A 25,205-nucleotide genomic window follows, 5' to 3' on the forward strand; every position below is an offset into this window, starting at 1 on the left:
ATCTCATGACATTTTTGTATAGCCTTTTTCCTTGCATTGTCCGTGTTTGGTAGTCGACTTGATTTATTTTGTACTGACACAAGATTTGATATTAGCATAACGAATGACCCTTCACTCTACTGCACTGTATCAGGTAATATATTTGCGTACACATATTACAATATTACTTTTCTTTCCCTCTGTTTCTTTTAAGGGATAATATTCTACTATATAACTACACAGATGACTTGCTTCTGGCTCACTCATATTGCTTTCTTTCTTTACTTGACTGCATTTCCTTTCCATGCAAGAAAGACAAAAGGGACTCAGAAAAGAACATTGATTGCAATCCTTACAGTTGTACTAGGTAATAAAGTGCATATGGGTGTACCAATTACATCCTTACTGTATAAAAAACCTCTACATAAAGGACAATTATGATATATTTTTATATAGGTTTTGTAATACCAGGAATATTGGTAATGATAGCATTAATAGGAGCTGACTATGTAGACACTGATTCATCCACTTCATTCTGCATATTAAATAACTTGACGTATCAGTTTTATCTATTCGTATTTCCTAATCTCCTAATGCTAAGCATTGGCGGTGTCCTACTACTTATTATAGTACAGGTCGTTATTAAGGTAAAATAGAAAAATAATAATTGCATCATGACTGCAATTATGTGCATGCTTTTACTTTAATTTTCATCTCTCCTTTTCTTTCTTTGTCTCTAGTATCATGGCATACTTGGTAATAAGTTAGTAAGATCATTAAAAAGACCAATGCTTTCCTACACAGATAAAAAGACATTGATAATCTTTGCTTGCCTATTACTATACCAGTTCCTTGTGTTGATATACTCCATACATCAAGGGATTAACAGACACAAGCTGACTTCTACTTCAGAGGCATACTTCAACTGTCAGAGATTAGGAATGAACAATGCTTTCACTGATAACTGCAATCACTCCAATGTAGAGTCACATTCTAGCTCTTACATAGCAATAGTGGTCTATCTCATTGGTCCTATTGTGCCAATAAGTGTACTAGCATTTGGAGTTCATGTTAAACACTTAAGAAACACTTGCACTAGGAAAGAAGATGGTGAGAGGTATGTTCCTCCACCTCCTCCTTCAACCACAGCACAGAGACTCCATCTTTCACAGTCTTACATTCTCACACCTAGAGAAATGGATGTATCAGAAACAATAATGGAAGTAGAAGAAGAGGAGGAAGAGAATTTGTAGCCATTATCTTAATAATGTTAATAATAAATGACAATTATCATAATTATAATGTTTAAAGTGTCCTATATATTGTAATATTTATGATGTTGTTTGAATTATTAAATTCTCATGCATATCTACAATTTCGATGTTCACTAAATCATATTCATAATACGGTAGCTGTGATTATGCTCTTGGAATATCCATTAGCCAGTTAGTACTACCAACCACTATTATTAGTGGTGTTATCTCCACCAAAGAAGCTAAACACTAAAAAAAGATAAAAAAGAGGAGAATAAAATACCAATGTCAGTCAAATTTTGTTGCAACAGCTTTAAAAATTTGTAAAAAAAATCCAATTTTGATCGGAATCAGTTTCTACACAACATAAGTTAAAAATTTTAAGCAAATAATTTTACAAAAAAACATACGAACAATACTTGTAGCTCTCACTCTTCCTTACTTCCAGTATCAGTCGTCTTAGCATCAAAAAAAGAGAACATTCCACCTGCACCACCACCACTAACGCCTCCTCCCTGATTTCCACTCTGACCTCCAGTGGCAGAAGAAAATACATCAGGGAAGTTACCGGCTGTCTCGTTAATCCCGACACTTTGGGAGTAGTTACCTCCAGATATCTATAGATGTAAAATTGGATTTAAAAAAATTAACACCTTAAATTTTCACACTAACACATACATAGATTGAAATATGATGATTGGTATTGAGTGGTAGTTTTTAACACATGGCAAATATAAAAATAAACATTATTGCTACCAACTTATAAATATATACTTACTGAAGAAAATAATTCACAAGATGGTACAGTGTTAGCAGCTGCTTCATTAAACAAATCACTCATAAAACCGCCTCCTCCTAATCCTCCTAATCCTCCTACATTATAATCATCCTCCCTCAGTCCCTCTTCCTCTCCTTCTTGAGGTAGTCCTTCCTGCTGCATCTAGTGCAACAATAAAATATAATAGTAATCCACAATTCTGAAATTGTTTAATTTGGGAGAAATATGATGCACACATGTAGACATTATATCATACCAAAAGGTCAATTTTCAGTTACTTACTTCACCATAATAGAAATTTAAGCCACTTTCCTGCCCTTGTGGAATTTCCATTGAACCAATTGGCTCCAATGTTTCCATAGACATTTCTGGTTCAATTTCGCTTGAGCTAACAAGGGGTCTGGACACGGTATTATCAACTCCAAGGGGTCTGGACACAGTATTATCAACTCCAAGGGGTCTGGACACGGTATTATCAACTCCAAGGGGTCTCGACACTGGTAATTCAACTCTACGGGGTCTGGACACTGGTAATTCAACTCCAAGGGGTCTGGACACTGGAATTTCCATGGTAGAGGGTCTGGAAAGTGGTGTGTTGACTGCAAGGGGCCTGGAAAGAAGGCTCGGATTATTGGCAATGCTAGAAGGATTGGCAATAATTGGATTAGAGTTTGAAACCACAAGGGGGATTTCTAAAGTAAGGGGTCTGGAAGTCATTGGAGGTGTTTCTATTGAAGGAGGTTTGGAGACTGACAAAGGATTTTGTATGGAAGGGGGTCTGGGACACATTATGGGTCTCGTCATCAATGGTGATCCAATATTGACGCTGGGTCTGGACACTGTTGTAAGCTTAGCAGTCAAGGGATTACTAAAAGTAGAAACAGGTTTTAGAACATTGGCAAGAGGTCTGGGACCAGGGGGTCCAGAATCAGGCTTGGAACCAGGATTATTGCCGGTAGAACTTGGTCTGGGATTATTGACATGAACAGACGGCCCCCCAGCAAAAGTTTTCAATTTGCTTGCCCATGAGGTCGTAATTGTGGGATCTATCCTTGGCCTCTTGCTGGTTGAAATTTGACCATCACCAGGTCCGACAAAAGGGGAAGGAGGAGGATGGATTAAATTTGAAGCATTATTAGATGACTTCTAAAAATAGGAAAAATTATTATTTTTAATCATTTGATTAATTACAGTAGATGCTTCTTGGATCTTTGCAGTAGCATCATCAATTTCTAGTTTCATTTGATCAATTTTGGACGAAAGTGACTCATTAATTATATCCAATTCTTTCACTTCAGCAGACGATTGTTCTGCCATTAGACCAAGCTCAGCACTTGAAGGAATGAGAAAGAAAAGTATTAAAACAAACCACTACTGCTAGTAGAGAATTCAATACATTTTCTGATATAAATACATGTTCTTACGGTATGTAAAAAAATGTAAATGTAAATGTATGTAATTTTTAAAGTTACTCAAAAATCGGGCTAAAGTCCCTGTACTATAGTACAGGGATTTTGACAAAATTTCACCAAAAATGAAAAGGTGAGAATTCTCCATTTTTATAATGTTATCTGATACATATACATGTACTTATGTTGTGTAGAAAGTTTGAGCTGATTCCAATCAAAATTAATTTTTTTACAGATTTTTAAAGTTACTCAAAAATCGGGCCAAAGTCCCTGTACTATAGTACAGGGATTTTTGTCAAATTTTGTCAAAAATGGCTATGCAACAATTCTTGATTTTTATAATGTTATCTGATGCATATATATGTTCTTATGTTGTGTAGCAAGTTTGAGCTGATTCCGATCAAAATTAGATTTTTTACGAATTTTTAAAGTTACTTTAAAATCGGGCCAAAGTCCCTGTACTATAGTACAGGGATTTTGACAAAATTTCACCAAAAATGAAAAGGTGAGAATTCTCCATTTTTATAATGTTATCTGATGCATATACATGTACTTATGTCGTGTAGAAAGTTTGAGCTGATTCCAATCAAAATTGAATTTTTTTACAAATTTTTAAAGTTACTCAAAAATCGGGCCAAAGTCCCTGTACTATAGTACAGGGATTTTTGTCAAATTTTGTCAAAAATGGCTAGGCAACAATTCTTGATTTTTATAATGTTTTCTAATGCATATACATGTTCTTATGTTGTGTAGCAAGTTTGAGCTGATTCCGATCAAAATTAGATTTTTTACGAATTTTTAAAGTTACTTTAAAATCGGGCCAAAGTCCCTGTACTATAGTACAGGGATTTTGATGAAATTTCACCAAAAATGAAAAGGCGAGAATTCTCCATTTTTATAATATTATCTGATGCATATACATGTACTTATGTTGTGTAGAAAGTTTGAGCTGATTCTGATCAAAATTAATTTTTTTATAAATTTTTAAAGTTACTCAAAAATCGGGCCAAAGTCCCTGTACTATAGTACATGGTCTCGGGTCAAATTTTGCCAAAAATAAAAAGGAGAGAATTCTCCATTTTAATCATGTTTTCTGATACATATACATGTACTAATGTTGCATAGAAAGTTTGAACTGATTCCAATCAAAATTGGATTTTTTATGAATCTTCAAAGTTACTTTAAAATCGGGCCAAAGTCCCTGTACTATAGTACAGGGATTTTGATGAAATTTCACCAAAAATGAAAAGGCGAGAATTCTCCATTTTTATCATGTTTTCTGATGCATATACATGTACTTATGTTGCATCTACAGTTTGAGCTCATTCCGATTGAAATTGTATTTTTATGAATGCTCAAATTTTCTCAGAAATGCAATGTACATGTACATGTACTGTACTTACAATTCAATAATCCAAGGCTTAATCTTTTCAATAGGATCTAAGCCAAAGAGAGTGCAATAAAAACGACATTATTATAAATTATTGTCCACTTTTTTTCCGTAGTGCTTTCCGAGCTTCTTCCAGCTCTTTATCCAGTTCCTCCACTAATTAAAACAAATTGAATATAATAATAACAAAAATAATAATAAGTACAATAATTCAAATAAATATAACAAAATTACGTTCTTTCTCAAGGTCCTTGACTTCCTTGCATACAGCCACATAGGCCTTTCCCAGCTTAGTAGATTCATATTTCTTCTTGTACTCCTCCCATTTCAAGGTATAATACTCTATAGCATGTCTCATCTTCTCTCTTCTCTCTGCTGCCTCCTGCTTTGCTTCCGCAGCCTTCTTACCCAAAGCTTCCAAGTGATCATCCAAGACCACTGACGTCTTTTTTAAGCTTTAATGGGCGGAGTCAGTCTGTTGCCTTGGTAACGGTTGTGTCTTACCTTTCGTAGTTTTCTTTGGATTGTCCGATTTTGCGTAAATATTTGAGCGAGAGCTCGTCATTTCTTGCCATTTCTTTTTCCATTCTTTCTATGTCTTTGTTAAGTTGATTTATCTCTTTTTCATAAGCTGAGAACAACAAAAAACATAAGATTAGAAATCCAACACAATGCACCTGCTATCATCTCTCTCTCATTGTAGATTGCTTTGTCTTGGACCTTGTTTTCAAACTCTTGAAAATTGTAATAATTTCATTAAAATTTTAAGACATCAAATAGCATACCAGTGATTTTAATGAGCCGATCTAGCTCATTAAATTGCTCCCCGTCCATTTCAAATCTTCCAGACTATCAAATCTTCTAATCTAAACCATTCAATATCTCTTCAAATTTAAAGTAAAGTTCTATACTCTAAGCACAACAATTATTATTGTACCAGCTGCATCAACTATTCAACTGTAGTAACGCACGTGGGTTGACGCATGCGCAGAAACACTTCCCGCTAATCTTCTAAGCACCAACGGTTTATTAAAAATACGAGCAAATTGGGTTTCGCTTTACTTCTTATGAGAAAAGGAAAGTGTCTTTTCTTCTCTTCTGTATTCTCTGACCACTTCAAAGCCTAGACACATTTATTGCTCTTTACTACAGTGAAACCCGACTGGCGGCAGATTGGACAAAGCAACAACAACTTTCCTTTATAAACAGAGGACAAACCAAGTCGCGCACTCGTAATTAAAAATCCCACTATCTCCCATCTCTCTCTTTATCTTGAAAAGGCGAGACCATAGTTATCATCAACATGGAGGAGACTAAGGTTATCTATTACGTTGATGACGAGGAGACTCCATACATGACTAAGATACCTCTCAGTCCATCAAAAGTGAAACTCTCAGACCTCAAGGAACAGCTTAGCCGTCCGGGTCCTTTCAAGAAATTCTTTTTTAAGTCCATCGACGATGACATTGGGTAAGATCTTTAATCCTATATATATATAATCTAGATACAAATAATTATAATAGCATCTGTAAATAGTGTAATTTTATTTTTGATTCTTTACTATTCTGTGTTGTGTATGGTTGCCATTTGTGTATACATAAGGACATCATTTTGATAAGTATACATGTATGTACCTTTCTCCTTTGTGTACGATTGAATGGCTGGCCTTATCTCCCTCTCTTTGTTTTTGTTTTCTTTTCTATTAGCTGTAATCCAGGTGGCATATGTTACTAAATCTAAGCTTTTTTGTACGCACTTACAGCCCTCTTATATTTCTCTCCCCGCTTTTTGTAATTAATCACCTTTTCCCTCAATCTCCTCTCTCTTTTCTCTCTCTCCCCTCTCTCCCTCTTTTCTCTCCTCTCCCTCTCTCTTCACACTTGTCCTTTTCTTCATAATTGTACCCATATACACGTAACTTCCTTTCCATTAGCAGTGTGACACCTATGTGTTGATCTGATGTTATAGGACACCTTATAAAATGTCTCCTCTCCCTCACTCACTCTCTCTCTCTCTCTCTCTCTCTCTCTCTCTCTCTCTCTCTTAATAATCTATCTTCTTTTTGTCATGGGCATGTTTAATCACGCTAGAAAGCAATAACATTAATAGTGTGTAGTGTATCCCTTTCTTTTGATGTGGCTTTGCAGCTGTACTAATTAATTCGCCCTCTTCAAAGAAATGGAGAGGACATAATGCATACATTACATCACATTACCTAATCCCTAGTGCCTCCCATTACTCCTTCCTTTCTCTACAACAGTCATAATGACAGCTGCTTCTTTGAAATATATGTGGAATGATTTAGAGCTAATTCTCTTTGATCTTTCTCTCAAAGACTCTCTGTACAAAAATCTTCTGTTTAGTAACAAGGCTGGTAACATTTGTGGGGGGTCTTTTCCGCAATAGTCTACCTGGCTCAAAAGAAACTGCACTTCCTTTGTAGCTCACACCGGCAAAGTTTTATCGGAAAAATTTTTGATACTTGTGTGTTGTGGTAATGTTGGCATATCCTGGCACAAGGAGGGCAGACAGAGCTCTCTGTGTTGGAATTTGATTTTAATTTCATTGTTTTGATGAAATTATGAGATAATATTACTCCAGCTGCATAGTTTCATATTTGAATAATAATCTCTTCCCTTTGTTGGGGCTGGTTTCTGTTGTGAGGTTGCATTCTTTACTCCCTTTCCTTCTATCTCTCTTTCCCACACTCTCTCTGTCTCTCTCTGTCTCTCTCTGTCTCTGTCTCTGTCTCTGTCTCTCTCTCTCTCTCTCTCTAGCTCTGTCTCTGTATTATTATTTCATGTCCTGTTAAATAAACTTTAACCTCAACAAAGAGGGAGGCCATGCCTTTGGTGTGCTTTTATCTTCACCCACTGTTTATATACAATCACCCAATGATAGTAACACATAATAATAATAATACCCAGTACATCCATGCTACATTAACTACATTGTAATAGCATCACATTACATCCCTTACAGTTATATAATAATATAAAATGGTTTTGTAGAACACTTATTGACATGCAGCTGACATTATCATTCTGATGTCAAGATATATTTATTTATTATTATAAACTGATTGTGGTTGAACTGCTTTAAGGTTTCTGTATAATGTTTTGTAAGCAATAATTAACGATCTTTGGCGTCTGAGAAAGAGCGAAGCATATATTGTATAATAGTTTTATAGTAATTTGTGGTCGCTTTAAAGTGGTCATAAACTCTCCATACACACACTCACTCTCTCTCTCTCTCTCCATACCATGAGAAGAGAGAAGGAATGGTGGCTCTAATTCATACACATTATGCCAGACTCGCAGTTGCATTTTTATGTCCTTAGAAGGACTACAGGTGTCATTTGATACTTATATTGTTGACAACTTGGAAGCAATCTAAATGTGACTGTGTGGCACTTTCTATATGTACATATACATACACACACACACACAATATATATACAGTTGTTTTCTTTATAGAATTGTGTGTGATGTTATACGCATCATTGTTTGGTTATCCTATGGATAACGTGTTTGGTTTGTTTAATTAATACTATCCCGATCTCCTTCCTTCTCTTAGTGTTGTCAAGGAAGAGATTATAGAAGACAGTGCTTTATTACCAACAGCAAAGGGCAGAATTGTCTGCTGGGTAAGAACACTTTCTATACTTGTACATGCAAATTTTTGTTTTTTGTGCAGGTGGTATCAGAAGGAAGTGCTTCCGGATCAGACGTAGCTAGTAAAGACCTCGAGACTATGTAAGCATTTATAAATGTAATATGTAATAGATGTAACTATGTATGTATTTATATGTTACCATTGCTCTTCTTTCTGTAGTAAAGAGAAGGATGATGATGAAGCGTCCATTGTCTCTGGAGGTACGTCCATGTGTATCTAATTGTTTATTTGTTTGTTTGTTTGTTTGTTTTTAGTTTCAAAGTCGTCTCGGCATTCTACTAGTAGTAGAAGGCACCATCATCATCATCACCACCGCCATCATAGGAGACGCCATGACAGACACAAGTAAGAGAGAGGGAGAGAGAGAGGGGGAGGGAGAAGAGGGGAGAGAAGGGAGAGTTAAAATTGCTAATTACCCTCTCTGTACTTGCTAATTTCCACACGTCATTGGTCTTATTTTCTTTACCAAGGCAACCAGGAAGTGTCACCGATTACGAAACAGCGACCGAACTAACAGCAACAGACCTTGAGGCGTCTTGCTACGAGACGGAGGACACTGCTAGGTGAGCATTAAATAGAATAATAGCATTACGATTGTTATCAGTCCATGCATCCAATAAGTTAAATGAGTATAATCATGAGTGTGTGTGTATGATGGGATATTGTCTGTCATTGTTTCTACAAGTGAATTCTAATTATACACATGTATGCAGCTGTACAATAAATGTATCCTTGTTCGTTAAGAATTTAATATATGTAATGAAGCAAGTACAACTATTTTTTATAAATTTTTTTGTTTATTTGTCTAGTCGATTGAGTGTCGAGACAACTAGTACCGTCACTTCGCACAAGCACCCACGGAAGAAAGTACTGACTAAGAAGAAAGTCCCTAGAGTAAGTGATAGAGAGAGAGAGAGAGGAAATGAAAGTATACTCACTTGCTTCTTCTTCCTTTCAGAGCATGTCCATGAGTACAATGACCACATCAACAATGTCTGATGCCTCCATGGACATTTTAACAGTCACTCTCAACATGGGTAAGACATAAGAGAGGAATTCTTGTACATGTAGTACACAAACTTATATTATTAGAAACTCATGTATATGTACATGTACGTTATATGCCTCCTAATTGAATGGGTGTGGTTTAATTAAATTAATTAGCATTAATAAATATTGTTGATTCTATTTCAGATGCATATAACTTCCTTGGTATAAGTATCGTCGGTCATGCCAATGACGATGGCGTGGGCGGAATATACGTAGGCACCGTAATGAAAGGGTAAGCCTTATATAAGTGAGGTCATCTGACTATCATGTGACCCGTGTAGTGGTGCCGTAGCAGCCGACGGAAGGATAGAAACTGGAGACATGTTGCTACAAGTGAATGATATCAGTTTTGAGAACATGAGTAACGATGATGCCGTGAGAACACTCAGAGAAATAGTACAGCAACCTGGGTAAGAGGAGAAGGAGGGAGAAGGAAAGACATAATGTACACGTACACATGTACCTTTATTATAATTCTTTTCTCTCTCTATAGTCCAATTATACTGACAGTTGCCAAGTGTCTCGAGCCAGAAGCATATGCTCCTATGTTTGAGCCTAGACGTAAGCACATGTACATGTACATTGTATTATATACATGTACAATACATGTGTGTACATTTACATATACATGTACATCATATATACATGTACATGTACATGTACATCACCACACACACACACACACACACACACACACACACATATATTGTGTATGTACATATATGTATTCAGACTAAAGTTTAATGATATATCAAAGACCAAACAGTTTGAATAATTGTATAGCAAGACGCTACACACACTGCAGCTGCCCACTGGCTAATGAATAAGCGCTAGGCTACACATCCTGAAATTATTTAATTTATTTTTATTTATTTTTTAGTGGAGCCTATAAGACCATTGGATCCTTCAGCTTGGGTGATGCATACCAATGCACAGAGAGGTAAATATAATAATAATAATAATAATAATGATAATAATAATGATAATAATAATAATACTGTATTACCAGTTTATTTTTGTGGTGAAACATAGTTGCTCCAAAATTGGGCCAAAGTCCCTGTACTATAGTGCATGTTCTCAGGCCAAATTTTGCCAAAATTGAAAAGGAGAGAATTCTTCATTTTTATAACTGTATCTGATACATATACATGTTCTTATGTTGCGTAGAAAGTTCAAACTGATTCCAATCAAAATTGGATTTTTTACGAATTTTTGAAGTTACCAAAAAGCCATGTTTTCTGCTATACATAAATACATTATTGATCATGTTTCCCTTTATAGCAGGTGACTACGGTCGTCCGTTCACCAGTAGCCCTACTATGAGTACAATGACCTCAAATTCCTCTCCTTCTCTTGCCTCGTCCATTCCCGAGTCTGAGAGAGACCTTGTGAAGCTCAACCTCACCTCCCCTCTCTATCGTGTCGCCAAGGCAATGGCTGCACCTGATTCTGGTCTGGAAGTGAAGGACAGGATGTGGCTCAAGATGCCTATACCCAAATCGTTCATAGGTCAGTATAACTCAGTATACTTTTAGTATATTTTGGTATATTTCAGTATATCTTAGTATATTATAGTATATTATAGTATATTTCAGTATATTGTGTGTTTTACAGGATCTGATATGGTTGAGTGGTTGCACAACAACGTTGAAGGCTTTATTGATAGAAGACACGCAAGGAAATATGCAGCAATCATGCTTAAGGTATTGATATGACAAATTGAATTAAAATGTCAATTTTTGCCTCTTTTTCTTTCCTTTATAAATCCAGCAAGGTTTTGTTAAGCATGCAGTGAATAAGTACACGTTCTCAGAGCAGTGCTATTATATATTTGGTGACTTTAAAAAGGCAGCTGCTAACAACTTATCAACTGGTAGGAGAGAGAGAGAGGGAGGAGAGAGAGGAAAAAAGGAGTGATGAAATTGAGTGTGAAAGATGAAACATAATATTTACTATCACTTATCTGTCTCTATCTTTTATCGTAGAATTAACTCAATTACATTTAAGTGATAATTCAGGTGGTGAGACAGACACCCTTGGGCCACTGCCATCGGATAGGAACAATGGGCAGGGTTGGTCTTCATCAGACGATCAGATATCCCTCCCGACCATTGAAGGATCTTTCTACCCTCATTTAATGCACTCCCATTCCAACTCACCTGGTAATTATTATTATTAATTTTATTATTATATTTATTTATTTATTTATTAAGAGGGTAGTACAAAAGCTTAATTTACCGTGTACATGTAATGGTTATTATTATAAACATAAACAGCTTGCAAAAACAAACCAGAAGTTATAAGTTCACAATTTTATTATTATTATTATTATTATTATTATTATTATTATTGTTATTGTTTTTTATTTTTTCAGAGGGTCAGATGCAGCACCACACTGGTTCTTCTGCCAGTAGCTCCAGTGCCGCTGGGTCTGGTTACGCTCATTATCCACCTCGTCAGCACTCCGGCTCCCCCTCAGACCCTCGTCAATATCCCTCCCCTCGCCCAAGCCACTCCCACATGGAACTACCGCCCCAGATGCGTATGCGTCACTCCAACAGTATTAGTTCAGCCTCAGAGTTCACTAGCGTCTCACAGCAACAATACCATCACCCTGGCAACGGGGGTGCTATGGGTGGGGCCTCTCTTCCTCCCGATCGCATGAGTCTACGTTCGTTGAATATTGGGGGCCAGGTCCCCCCGGGGGTTTCCGCCAGTCGGGCTAGTTTTCAACAAGCTCTCGATAATCCTTGCGAATATTTTATTGACGTGATGTGATTTGATTTTAAAGAGATTTTGACAATTTCGCACACACTTCAGCATGTTGCTATTATTTTGTGACTTGAAATGTTTTGTGTGCACCTCCTCCTCTCTCTCCCTCTCTGCCTTTCAAATTCATTTAGTATGTGTTGTATATGGACATTAATTATAATCTTTATTCTGTTTATAAGAAATAACATATCATTATTATTGTTATTACTGTACTTCTACGCTTTGTTTGTGCTGTCAGTTTTACTTTTATTAATGAAATTAATTTTTTTTTCTTTACAATAAAAATTAAATCAGCTAAGCAATCTATGTATGATGGAGATTATTATTATTATTATTATTATTCATGTGAACTAAAAAGCTGTGAGATGTTTTATAGTACAACACGTAATTGAGTAAATCTTGAGGCGTTCATTGATCACTTCATCTCTTTCAATGGCTGTGGAAAAGAGAAGAGTATCAAGTAAAGGAAGAAAGAAGGAAGACAAGGTAGCTAAAGATTAGGAAGCAAGGAGGAAACTCACCATGTAGTTACCACTACGTCGTTCCCTGCGACACTTCTTACACAATCCACAACATATTCCTAAAATAAAAACAAAAACAAAAACATTATTCAGCAAGCAATAGTAATGGAAGCCAATAGCATACATTGGATGAGTAGTTCCTCTCACTCACCATTTTCAAAATCCTTTTTGTGATCGTATTTCCTTCCTGTGACACAAGCTTGCACTATGAGTCCCGTAACTAAGAGGATCGCAAACAAGACGACTATAATCCAAGAGAACCAGCACGGCTTTAGCATGTTCCGGTGGACGGCAAATAAAAACAAGAAATAAATCATTTGACCAAGTTCAAGATAATAGTCGAAACTCCAAATGATGAGGAAAGCGCCAATAACAGAAGTGCCGAGAATCACAAGCCACTTTTGAAATATAAGCGTTATAATGCCACACACCACGCCCACTCCTATCGCTATAATAAAAGGAATGTACACGTGTGTTTGAAAGTAGCCAATATCAATGACTGATAGTAGAAACCAGGTACCGAGAAAACCCACCGCTCCCCCGGCCAGAAAGAGCCCGATATAGTATATACCGATTGTCAGCAGGCCAGATATGATTCCTATTATGCCCGAGACTATGCAAACAACGTATATCCTCCATGTTTTTGTGAAGTCCCCAATGAAAGCAAGGAGGAGGAAGTAGGCCATTAGTCCACCAATGAGAAAACCGATGAGGAACAGATTGATCTTTAATAGCCGGTAGCCTAAAGTGAGAGATAACGATAGTAAAGAATAAGTTAAATTGGCTACAGTAATTTAAACAAGGACTCATTCCCTCCCTTCCCCATTGGCTTCTTATTAAATGCTACTATACTACAACTTGGCAATAGCTATTGACAAGAGTATAGATCTATGCACTTGTTGAAAATTATAATACAAAATAGAATATAATATTTCCCTCCTCACCTACGAAACAGAACAGTGCACCGATTATGAAGAGTAGGGCCGAGATAACGAGGCCAGGGACCCCATAGTACTCGTGATTGTACTCAATGATGTTACAATTTCGACCAACAGTCACTGCATACTCTACACTGAATGGCAAGTAGGACGAGAGGTTGTAGAGAACGCGAAAGAACCTGTTCTTTGTGTTGTTGTAGATTCCGTTAAAAGGAGACGTAGGTAAAATGCCTTCTGCGGCAATAAAATCACTGTGGTCCGTATCAACATCGTTTTCACTTTCATCTTGCAACGATTGCCCGTTATCGGATAAAACTGCTTCTAAGGGTGTGCTGTAGCAGGTAGCGGCCGACAGGAGGATCAATAAAAGAAAGACGAGTGCCTAAAAGATATATTTATCGGTCAGTTGTTCTTCTATAATCTTTTATGTACCTTCATAATTGTCCTCCAAGATGTCACAATAGCTTGTACTTGTCTTCTTTTGCAGATACAGCAGTAATAGGCGTGGCTGGAATGCAGCACGTGGGCGTGGCTCATTACAAAATTTTAACACAATAACTAAAATTTAAATATCTGTTCATAATTAAAATTGAGTTTTAACAAATATTTAATCATGTCTTTATCAAAAGATTTTGTCCCACATATTAAAAACTGGATGCTCTCACTATTTCCCAATTCGGATTCTAAAATTGACTGGTCAATCCGTCCAAATTTGACACAATCGCCATAACAAACTTGTCCTTTATCAAGAGAGAGTTTCTCCTCGTTGCAGCTGCTAAAAAAATACATGACGCTAAAGTTCCAATAATCAGAGAACTCATTGATTAGGTTCTTGAGTAGAATATCGTGCTGAGTCTTAGAAGCATAAAGCAATCTCAATTTCGTAAAATCGTCTTCATTTTCCAAAACAGCTCTTATCACTTGAATCATTGGGGCTATACCTGTACCACAAGCAAGCATAACCAGTTCTTTAAACCGGTTTGGCGAGTATTGAAACTCGCCGAAAGGTCCTTTCCATTCTACCAAGCAACCGGGTTTAAATGTGGCCCCAATAATGGTTGATAGTAGACCGTCACTATATAGCTATTGAATAGTACAAATGTAGTTAGTTTGTTAGTGATGTTCCTGTTTACTTTAATAAGTACTTCAAAATGATCTTTCTGATTTAGAGGACTAATGGGAGTGTACTGTCTTGCTATATACTTTCCTTCATGATCTTTTAATCTGCAAAGGCAATGATATGGGATAAAGGAGGAGAGAGTGGGTAATTACCTCATTGTTGCGTGCTGTCCAACTTTGATTCCCAGTGTTTGGTTCTGGGGTAGTTTGAAAGAGCATAGGAATGAGTCTCTGGAAACTTGAATGAAAGAAATCAACTCAAACCTACAAACAAGTTATGTTGTGTAGAAAGCGTGAGCTGAAAAAATGTTTATAAATTTTTTAAGTTGATCAAAAATCGGGCAAAAGTCCCTGTACTATAGTACATGGTCTTGGGCCAAAATTTACCAAAAATGAAAAGTAGATAATTCTCAATTTTTATAACATTCCCTGATACATATACATGTTTTTATGTTGTGTAGCAAGTTTGAGCTAATTCTAATCAAGATTGGATTTTTTACGAATTTTTGAAGTTGCTCAAAAATCGGGCAAAAGTCCCTGTACTATAGTACATGGTCTCGGGCCAAATTTTGCCAAAAATGAAAAGTAGAGAATTCTCGATTTTTATAACATTCCCTGATACATATACATGTTTTTATGTTGTGTAGCAAGTTTGAGCTAATTCCAATCAAGATTGGATTTTTTACGAATTTTTAAAGTTACTTCAAAAATCAGGCAAAAGTCCCTGTACTATAGTACATGGTCTCGGGCCAAATTTTGCCAAAAATAAAAAGTAGAGAATTCTCGATTTTTATAACATTCCCTGATACATATACATGTTTTTATGTTGTGTAGCAAGTTTGAGCTAATTCTAATCAAGATTGGATTTTTTACGAATTTTTAAAGTTACTCAAAAATTGGGTCAAAGTCCCTGTACTATAGCACATGGTCTCGGGCCAAATTTCACCAAAATTGAAAAGGAGAGAATTCTCCATTTTTATGATGTTATCTGATGCATATACATGTTCTTATATTGTGTTTAAAGTTTGAGCTCATTCCGATCAAAATTAAATTTTTTACAAACTATTAAAGTTTCCCAAAAACTTCACCTGCATATGCCCAGTACAAAAATGTGCATGGATAATAGCAAGAGTATACATAATAGTAACACTATTACTTGTTGTATTTTTCTGGTGACAAAGCTTTCTCCGTCTCACTTTGAGCTTCTTGCTTTCCTCTCCATATCCTCTGCCTCTCTTCTATACTCATTCTTTGTAGCTCAAACCACTTCTCCATTTCTCTCTCATATATATCATTCACACATGGAGAACAACCTATAATAAATTATATCAAAGATTAAGAATATATAATTTAAATCAATTCTTGAACCTGTTCCACAGCAGTCTGATGGTAATGGTTTCTGTGGTTTCTCAGGCAACCACTCATCATTCCCTCCATCATCGTAAGCAGCTGTGGCCATAATTATACAGACAAAATACCGAACAAAATAAATAAGAAACTAAAACTTAAAAATTACAAAAATAAAAGCCCAAATAAAAATAGCAAAAAATATACCGTACAACTAATTTGTATTATCAGAGATAGGGAGGAAGGAAGTATATAATAATGATATTATTAAATATAAATTTGATGCAATTAATGATAATGTTTTAGGTGTTTGCTCGTCGGTTTACTACACGGGATTGCCCCTCACTGATTCCTAGCATTAGGCTCGTCCACCAAGAGAAAGGCTCCCCGCAACCTTTCTTATCATCCACTCCACTTTGCTCAACTGTATGGGACTCTCTCGGTCTCTTTTTACCAGCTGAAAGTGAGACCCCGTCTTTGTTTAAACCGCCATTACTCCATTCCATTTTTATAAATGGCCACGCCCATTTAGTGTTGTCGCCCACGCACAATAATCTAAGCTAGCAAAGTTGCTTTTTCATAAAGTTTTTATTGATTTTAAAATAATAGTTATTGTAAAATAGATAAAAGGCAGTCTCTGTGAAATAAAAAAAAAGCATTAAAATAAACATAAAAAAACATTACAATGTAGTTGTACGCTGTGTATAAATTCCCTTTCTCCCTACAGTTCCCACGTCACCTAGACTGGTTCCATTCTTAGCTCCTTTACCCACACTAGTCTCACTAATGGCATAACTGATCTTCCTTCTCAAAGTGAAAGGAGTATCCGGAGCATTGAGAACTGATGTAGACGCTGTACGAGACCTCAACCTGTTGCCATTTTGTCTACCTAAGCAGCTATTGAAGAAACTCTTCACTTCAGCAACATTAACAGCAAATAGCAAATTAGTGAACGGAAAGAGACCCAAAAAAATGTAACTTAGAACAACTAAAGTATCTGAAGCGGTGGTTTCGGTGTGTGTTTTGGGGCACTCAAAAGTGGGGTCGTACGGTCTGGCCTCGCATAAAAAATTTATTTCTACTGCTTCAGGAACGGAAGTTAATGTAGCTTGAGAAATTGTGTAGGCTGCTACATCAAAGATACCAATGGTTAGGTAATAAAAGAATATAAGAAGGAGTTTCTTTTCTGCTGTCGAAAGTCCGAGGAAATACGAGACAGTCCCACGATGCTTGAATAGTCGCTTTTTCTAAAAAAGAGGAGAAAAAAAGAGAGATAAGAGGAGAATTTTAAAAGTTTTGTCAACATGTCTTTGGTTACTAACCTGGTGCAAAGCATACAGTATGATGACCAAGAAAGTAAGTCCAAGGCAGACAGCTATAGACACAGGTAGTATAACACCATAATAAAGAACATTGGCATTAAATGGTGAGCATAGAATTGGAGGTATCCGTAACACTCTGAAGCCATCAACAAACTGTGCAATCAGTGGCACAACAGCTGGTAGGAGAATACCCACGATTAGCGAGATCATGTGTATGAATTTTGTGTTCTTTTCATGTTTGTGGGCGTGGAACGGAAACATGACTTTCCAGAATGTGCTACTGACGTGGCAAAACCACCAAAAAGTGAGAGACAATATAGAATAAACGAATACAAAGCCTGCACAGATAAAATTAATATAAAATTAAAATTAATATAAAATTACAGGAAAGCCAGGTAATAGTTGTACCTGTAAATGAGCAGAATGGTGTTGGATTGTTAAGAGTAGTAATGACAAGATCATCTGATGCACAATTTAGTCCATATCTGTCAGTATAGAGGATGAACACAGTCACACCTGTATGATTATAAAGAACATATTTAAGGCTCCATTTCTTTTCCCTCTTCCTCTCTTTCTGTTACTATCTCTGTCCCTCTCTCCCCTCCCTCTCTCTCTCTCCCCTCTCTCTCTCTTCTTTACCTAAAACCATCAGTATGATTGTCTGGTAGACTATGTACATGCTTGGGAACAGAAACCTGCCAAAAGAAAAAGTATATACCATCAATTTAAAAAGTAAAAGTAATAAAAGTAATAATTAATAGCTCCTGCAGGGTTCATTACAATTTAAAATTTAGATAATATTAATAATAGCGACTTCTACGTCATTTAAAAGGAATAGCAAGAATGACTGGAACTTATCAAAGAAATGAATAAGTAAAGTATTGGATAGCAACATCAAATGAAATAGCCACAGCGTATGGATGGTAATAGTAGCTGTAACTTTACCACAAGTAGACAGATATGGAATATCAGTAAAGTGTAGGATGATTATAAGCAAGCATTAATACAGAACTCATCTTACATTCTTTTGTAGCGTATCAGTGAAAAGAATATAACAGCAAAACTGGCCAGTAGCCCAAGCATTGAAACAGATAGGAGTGAGAAGTCTCTCAATTCGGTAGCAGATCTACTAGGAAATATGATCCACTCGCTGCACCTTGCCTGACATGTGTTGTTAATACTCATCTGGTCGGGATTCTCGGTCGTGTAGAGATAGAAGCCTTCAGCCTCGTTGCAAACAAAAGATAAGTTCGAGATGAATTCATTTGGAGGGAGAGAAGAAGAGGAGGAGGGGGAGGGAGAGGGAGAGAAAGACAAAAAGAAAGAGGAAGTTGTTGTAGGAGATGGTGAAATGGAAGCTGAGGACGTCAAAGTTGGAGTGACGAGAGAAAACATGGCAGTTGAGCCAAAAACAGAAGACATTGATGCTCCTAACCAAAAAAAGATCAGACAAAGTAACAACAAATACAAACAAATAAAGTCATTAAAGTAGATTTTTGACTCGATAGACATCTTGTGTACATTTACATGCCCACACAAGAAAAAATTAACAAGTTGTACCCTGCCATGTTATAATGCTAACAGCATAAACAAACATTGAGAGGATTAGACGGAGAGCATTCCCCTGCTATGATGGACATTACATCACACACACACTTAACACTATTTGAATTTCATAGTCACTGAGCTCACACAAGCGTCAGAGTAGTGTTGCGTAAACTAAACCACAACTGGTCCATAACAGGGAATTAGTACAAATTAATAATTGCAATACTTCTCACCACAATATAGTAGATAGTGCTGTTTACTATAGTACAAGATAGCGGGTATGCTTTTGTGATAGGATGTTTTAAAGCAACAATTGCAAATTTGGATAATAATTTGTGTACCATCTCTCCCTCTCTCTGTCTGTCTCTCTCTCTTCTATTTTTTACTTACCACAAGATGGCTGAGTGCTATTTTCAGGCAATGAAGAGCAGTCTGGTAGAATACTCCCTTGACCTGTAACTTGTAAGAAAGTCCATTCACTGCTGCATACATTGTCGCGAATATTCTCGCAGTGAGAGCGATTAGGTAAAAATACCGACCCGCTGTCATCACAAGGTTGAAAAGAATTAAGACACAATAGCTGAAAAACAGAATCTTGAGCAGCACGACAACCAGGACCGACAACTGTAGAAAACGTATTGTTAAGCGTTACTAGTGAAGACTCGGCGCTTGAGTCAAACTTGTTAATGATTCTGTTTGAGCATACATTCAGATACGATGAACATATGGCGCCATTGTACACCATGCTGCAGGACGGTGGTATAGGGGGAGAAGACGGAGTGGGATTTACCAGACTCGTTGTAGAAGTGGGTGTAGCTGTTACTATAAAGAGAGAGAAGGTAGAGTTATTGAATGACAGACTTTGAACTGAGTATACAAATTGGAGGTCAGGGTAAAGGATGACAATCCCACACCACACAGGCTACTGTGACAGTATAACAGCTATTACAGGTACATGTTACTGGTAACTTAATACAGTTAAGTGAAGGATATGGAATATAGAATACTTTTTAATAGCAGTATTAATATGATTATGTACGTGAACTCCAACAGGAAAAAATTTGACACCAATTAATCAGTCATAGGAAGGAGTATTGATAGCTTTGTACAGTGTAACAAAGTAGAGCAAAAGTATACTAATGTTTTGGTACAAGTAATTGGTGACCGGAAGCACTAGTTAAATAACAATTAAAGTTCACTATAGCTGTGAGTGAGGTGAATGGAAGTAATACTCGTGTGATTAGAGTTTACATGATCTAATTTTAAAACCTGACAAATTATTAGAATGTAATAAAAACAATCCATAACAAAGCAAAGATATGACTTGAGTCTAATTATGTTAAATTTTTCATGGTTATCTTTATATCTAGCTGCTGTTGTACCTGTTGTTTTAGTTCTATATATATAGACTGGGAAGTTTAATAATACAATACATTATAAGTATACTCTATTGCATACTTAAATGTGCTCCGTAAGCAACACAGTCAGTCCAAACACTTACCAGTTAGTCCATCACAGTTTGGCTTTACTGTAGCATTAGGCAATAAAGAGCAGTCCGGTAGAAATTCTCCATACGGTAGCTGTGTAAGAATATCCCATTCCTCTCTGCATAGCTGGTCCCTAACCAACTCACAGTAGCTTCTGTTTGGAAGGACTACCTTATTATCTACTTCAGAGCACGGCTGGTAAGAAAAACGACAGAGGAACGTTTCAATATCTCTTCTTGCTTCATAGCAGGAGTCAGCTACTGAATTAGGATCAGAAATAAGAGCGAATACCAGGAGAAGATTTGAGTCTAGAGAATTGTTTGAGTTTATTAATGGAGAGTTGGAGCAAGTGGAGAAGAGACCCTGACAGATACCAGTGTAGCGTGTAGCATTAGTGCATGTCTGGAATGAAGAGGGGGAGAGAGAGGGAGAGAGAGGGAGAGAGAGGGAGAGAGAGTGGGAGAGAGAGAGGGGGAGAGAGAGAGAGAGAGGGAGAGAGGAGGGAAGAGAGAAGAGGGGGAGAAGGAAGTGAAAGATAGAATGAAGAAGGAGGAAAGGAGTGGGTGTAAAAGAAAGAGTTGAAGGAAATGAGGCATAAAAATGATATCAACAACAAGTTTACATAATACATTAAGCATATACACAAACAAATGGTAAATGTATTGCACATAAGACTCATAATGTGTGTATACATGTGTCAAGAATACTGTACTATATAATGTGGATGAATATGACCATAAGTACACACACGTGTGTATATATAGTACCAGAGTCTATCATAAACTATCATTCCTGATATCATAAAATCTTAAACAAAGCTTGAATGCATGCTAACAGAAAACAGTGCACACATTGTTGTATTAAAAATCACATGGTAAACTGACTTTGTTTTTTTAACCTGATATGCTTGTTTTGAGTAAGCATGAACAACATTATGAACACAGGACACAATGTTTGAAAAATATGAATATAACATTCACATGCATTACATATTACCACCTATATCTCTGACTTACCAAGTTGCCATCAATTGGATCCTAAATAATGAAAAAGAAAACATAAAAGGACACAAGTCAATAACAATTTCATTATCCAACATGACAGGCTTATAATGACTGTGCTACCAACAAATATAGCAGTGAGACTTTGAAGGGTAATGCTAGAAAGAAGCACAAAGTGATGGCCTTTTAATTACCCAATTATAGCTAATCATTTCATAATCTCTCCTCTCTCAATGGTAGGCATGCGACTTGCATGTCTTTGTAAATACAGGAATGCATTAAAACGGATTTGTGAGTCCTATAAAGTAATCTTATTTATGTGCTTCTAATGGTATTGATAGTTATATACTCCTACACTATTATACTCCTACACTGCAAACCAAATATGTTTGTTCCTTTATACTTTGTGAGGGACAAAACGTCAAAAGTTGATGATGTACATGTATACATAGAGACAGACATGGAACTAATGAACTTATGCAGGAAATTGTAGCAAGTTTAGAGCATCAAATATCAGTAATGTATAGTTGATTGACTAATGCTGCTAATTGCTATTTTCTGCATAAATGATGAAGCAATCAATGCGAAAGCAGGCAGTTAAGTGCATGCATAGAATATTTAGGAGCTTACTAAAAGCCATTTCATGCTACAAAGTAACACTGCAATAAAGCATTTCACTAGAACAGTGTAATTATTATACAATAATCATATGGCTGACTGCAGAACTGTCCTGCTAAGCTGACACACACACATATAATCATAATACTATAGTATTGACAGCATTTATTTCTCTGTAGTGTTGTAGTGTCTATAGCCATTTCATGCACCATTAACTCACATTAGTGCTTCCACTACTCGTGGAGCTACTGGTAGTGCATATCCCTACTCGAAAGAAGCAGAGCTGAGGCAGTAACATGGCTACCCAGAAAAAGATAATAATAGCCGAGACTATTACAAGCGAGAGGATCTGATGACATTTCTGCACCCTTTCGGAGACTTTCCTTTCCTTTTTGTAGTACTTGCTCCCAACTTTTATCTCGGCCACGGGAGGGTTCTTGTCCCAGTCGATGGTGTTGAGGTCGCCCACAGATTCTTCTTCCTTCTTGGCAGCGTCGATCTTCTCGCCGTCCTCAGTCAAGAAGCTGATCTGCCTCCTCTCTACTGGCGGAGATTCGTCTTTAACTTTATCCATGATTGAGAAGTGAGTGTATATAGCACATAACAGTAGCAGTGTCACTATTTATCTTGTAGTAAGCAGCTTCCTGTGGCTTCTTCTCCACCCTTTCTCTTTGTAATACACTTTGTTTGTGGAAAGCCAGCCCACTTATGATTTTTATTTAGAGGAAAACACAACTCATGTATTCACTTATACATGTAATGTAATATATGGATCTCTCTCTCTCTCTCCCACTTTTATGCAACTTTATTCTTCTCCAGTTGGAGCCTAAAATATGACAATAAAGGAAAGATCGTCGTGCACCATTAAATTCCATGCATCTTACTCAATGTATCGCTCTCTCTCTTCGTGCAGCTGCTTTGCTAGCGCATTTCTTTCATCGCTCACTCTGTCGTATTCTAACATAACCTGAAGAGACTGTAATGATGATAATAATTGTAATAGCAGTCATACCTTTTCCAGGTGCGTCGAGAGTTGTGCTATTTCGTCTTCCTGGTTCCTAATGTGACCTTTTAGCTTCATTATTCTTTCTTCGTACTCGCTTTTTATTTCTTCGTCTTTTGATAATGACTTGTGAAGACTATAATGGAACAAAACAATGATACATTGGGCCCAGCAAGATTTTGGTATACTGCTCAGATCCTTGCCAGCACATGAGATGTGCTAGGAGAGAACTCTCCCTTTTTACAATGTTATCTGATACATATACACATGTACTTAAGTTGTGTAGAAATTTTGAACTGATTCTGATCAAAAGTGGATTTTTTATAAATTTCTAAAAGTTGCTCCAAAATATTTCGTCAAAGATGACTAGAAGAGAATTCTTCATTTTAATAATTTTTTTCTGATACATATACATGTTCTAATCTTGCATATCTAGTTTGAGCTGGTTTCAATCCAGAATGGATTTTTTACAAACTTTTAAAACTACTCCAAAAGCCACAATTAGCTTTTATTAAAGGCAAAATTTGATTCAATGCTTCTACCTGTTCACTAGTTGCATAGTCTCACAGTAATCCTCTAATTCTTGAGCTCTTTTATGCCAAAACTCATTCTCATTATTGGCTGCTTGAAGCTGTGACTACAGAGATGAGAGATGGAGGAAAAGAGTGGGAAAGCGTAGATTCATTGTAAACATATAAACTAAAACACGCTCTGTAATCTATAATGTTGATTTTGATTTTATGCATATAATTTAAAAACATACTCTATGATCATAACAATGATGTATGTGCATAGGACAGACTATCTTTATAATGAGAGTATTTTGTCCATATACAGTGTAGCCTCTATAATAAGGACACTCTGATATAAGGACATCTTTATTATAACGAGGACATTTTCGTAATGTCACACACCTCCATACTAGGATGCTACAACTGCTAAGCTTATGTACACGTATACAGTTATCTAAATACATCTATGTGTTTATGCATGGAAGTTTAGATACATATTGTGTATGGATGTGAATGTGTATGTACATATAGATGAGATGTTTATGCAACAGATACGTACTTGCAATGCTTTCACTCTCTGCCTATCAACAAGTTTGTATTCAGTTTGTAAGTGCTCTAGCTCTGTCTCCAGTGACTTCACTCTTTCTTTAGAAATGCTTAACTATAGTACAGGGAAAATACATATGATTTAAAGAAACCAAGGAAATTAACATGATATTATGGTATCTGTATAAGTTGGAGTTGAGCCATTTGGCTGTTAAACGCATCAAATCACACAATAATATACAAAACTACTACAGTTCACATTTTAACATGAAATATAATTATATTATATTACATAAGTTTATTTATCACACTTTTCATTAGTAGTGATTTGGCTGTTAGTAAAATGCACCCACAACATTACCACAAACATTATTGTAGGATACCTCTCTTGCTTACATTAATAGGAATTCCCTCCCTTAGTTAATGAGCACACACCCACATGATAAATTAACTTATCTTTGTTTACTTCCCTTCATTTAATAAAAATTCAATTTCTTACTTGATGAAGTGCCTTTTCTCTCTCTAATCTCAGTGACTTTATTTGCCTGTTCAGTTTCTCTTTGCTTAACAATACTTCAGTTTGCACGCGTGCCGTGAGCTCCTGACAGTTTTCTTTTAAAGACTCTATCGTCTCTGACGTGCTCAAGTCATGCACTAATTTTTTAATTGCCTGAGAGGAAAAGGAGAGAGAGAGAAAGAGAGAGATAGTTAGGAGAAAAAGAATTTTAAATAATGCAAAGATAAAGGTAAGAGTAGCTGGTTGATTACTTCTTCCGCGAGCACAGGTGTTCTAGGATAGAGATAAAAGAGAGGAAGGTATGTTAATACTAATTGCATTTTAATTGTACCTCTTTGATCCAACAGACATGACTGCAATACTTTGTATTTGTAGTACAGCCACGCCCTACAGCTTGCAGCAAATGGGTGGGGCTGCTTC

At 36.5% G+C, this 25,205-nt stretch overlaps 7 protein-coding genes and 1 long non-coding RNA gene across 8 annotated transcripts; 2 read left to right on the forward strand and 6 right to left on the reverse strand.

The window, feature by feature from the left end:
• The first annotated feature begins 3 nt into the window (after positions 1–3).
• LOC109580370 (uncharacterized) lies at positions 4–1,354 on the forward strand. The gene is made up of 4 exons (XM_019993423.1): positions 4–133; positions 194–346; positions 436–626; positions 720–1,354. Exons 2-4 carry the CDS (start codon positions 223–225, stop codon positions 1,230–1,232), a joined length of 828 nt encoding a protein of 275 aa, XP_019848982.1. The 5' UTR covers positions 4–133; positions 194–222; the 3' UTR covers positions 1,233–1,354.
• Positions 692–1,695, reverse strand: LOC109580373 (uncharacterized). The gene is made up of 3 exons (XR_002184217.1): positions 1,675–1,695; positions 825–1,481; positions 692–775 (listed from the first exon to the last, which is right to left on the reverse strand). It is a non-coding gene; the product is annotated as an uncharacterized LOC109580373 (long non-coding RNA).
• Positions 1,696–1,992: 297 nt separating this feature from the next.
• Positions 1,993–5,643, reverse strand: LOC105316796 (histone-lysine N-methyltransferase 2B-like). The gene is made up of 9 exons (XM_019993410.1): positions 5,595–5,643; positions 5,487–5,543; positions 5,314–5,440; positions 5,044–5,264; positions 4,912–4,965; positions 4,823–4,859; positions 3,202–3,343; positions 2,293–3,156; positions 1,993–2,172 (listed from the first exon to the last, which is right to left on the reverse strand). Exons 1-9 carry the CDS (start codon positions 5,641–5,643, stop codon positions 1,993–1,995), a joined length of 1,731 nt encoding a protein of 576 aa, XP_019848969.1.
• Positions 5,644–6,112: 469 nt separating this feature from the next.
• On the forward strand, positions 6,113–12,312 carry Dvl (segment polarity protein dishevelled homolog). The gene is given in 17 exon segments (NM_001279313.1): positions 6,113–6,279; positions 8,386–8,455; positions 8,506–8,564; positions 8,644–8,684; positions 8,739–8,829; positions 8,955–9,047; positions 9,294–9,378; positions 9,443–9,521; positions 9,679–9,766; positions 9,816–9,944; positions 10,028–10,095; positions 10,415–10,474; positions 10,816–11,043; positions 11,149–11,237; positions 11,305–11,407; positions 11,520–11,696; positions 11,909–12,312. Coding segments are annotated over 17 exon segments (2,031 nt in total).
• A 215-nt stretch (positions 12,313–12,527) lies between these two features.
• Positions 12,528–14,309, reverse strand: LOC100640988 (uncharacterized). The gene is made up of 5 exons (XM_003384274.2): positions 14,198–14,309; positions 13,772–14,147; positions 12,979–13,569; positions 12,828–12,886; positions 12,528–12,742 (listed from the first exon to the last, which is right to left on the reverse strand). The coding sequence occupies exons 1-5, from the start codon at positions 14,300–14,302 to the stop codon at positions 12,722–12,724; spliced, it is 1,152 nt and encodes a 383-aa protein (XP_003384322.2). The 5' UTR covers positions 14,303–14,309; the 3' UTR covers positions 12,528–12,721.
• A 446-nt stretch (positions 14,310–14,755) lies between these two features.
• On the reverse strand, positions 14,756–16,757 carry LOC100633247 (NADH-cytochrome b5 reductase-like). The gene is made up of 4 exons (XM_019993425.1): positions 16,253–16,757; positions 16,041–16,197; positions 15,038–15,148; positions 14,756–14,989 (listed from the first exon to the last, which is right to left on the reverse strand). Exons 1-4 carry the CDS (start codon positions 16,341–16,343, stop codon positions 14,785–14,787), a joined length of 564 nt encoding a protein of 187 aa, XP_019848984.1. The 5' UTR covers positions 16,344–16,757; the 3' UTR covers positions 14,756–14,784.
• A 30-nt stretch (positions 16,758–16,787) lies between these two features.
• LOC109580367 (uncharacterized) lies at positions 16,788–22,872 on the reverse strand. The gene is made up of 9 exons (XM_019993420.1): positions 22,428–22,872; positions 21,605–21,625; positions 20,603–20,990; positions 19,492–19,923; positions 18,575–18,983; positions 18,193–18,248; positions 17,962–18,069; positions 17,554–17,891; positions 16,788–17,478 (listed from the first exon to the last, which is right to left on the reverse strand). The coding sequence occupies exons 1-9, from the start codon at positions 22,779–22,781 to the stop codon at positions 16,912–16,914; spliced, it is 2,673 nt and encodes an 890-aa protein (XP_019848979.1). The 5' UTR covers positions 22,782–22,872; the 3' UTR covers positions 16,788–16,911.
• Positions 22,873–22,889: 17 nt separating this feature from the next.
• Positions 22,890–25,185, reverse strand: LOC105316797 (uncharacterized). Its single transcript, XM_011411997.2, has 8 exons — positions 25,117–25,185; positions 25,037–25,058; positions 24,768–24,938; positions 24,282–24,383; positions 23,753–23,847; positions 23,220–23,346; positions 23,092–23,174; positions 22,890–23,033 (listed from the first exon to the last, which is right to left on the reverse strand). Exons 1-8 carry the CDS (start codon positions 25,134–25,136, stop codon positions 23,003–23,005), a joined length of 651 nt encoding a protein of 216 aa, XP_011410299.1. The 5' UTR covers positions 25,137–25,185; the 3' UTR covers positions 22,890–23,002.
• Between the last annotated feature and the right edge of the window lie 20 nt (positions 25,186–25,205).

Source organism: Amphimedon queenslandica, unplaced genomic scaffold, assembly GCF_000090795.2.
Source record: "Amphimedon queenslandica unplaced genomic scaffold, v1.1 AMPQUscaffold_13495, whole genome shotgun sequence".
NCBI lineage: Eukaryota > Metazoa > Porifera > Demospongiae > Haplosclerida > Niphatidae > Amphimedon > Amphimedon queenslandica.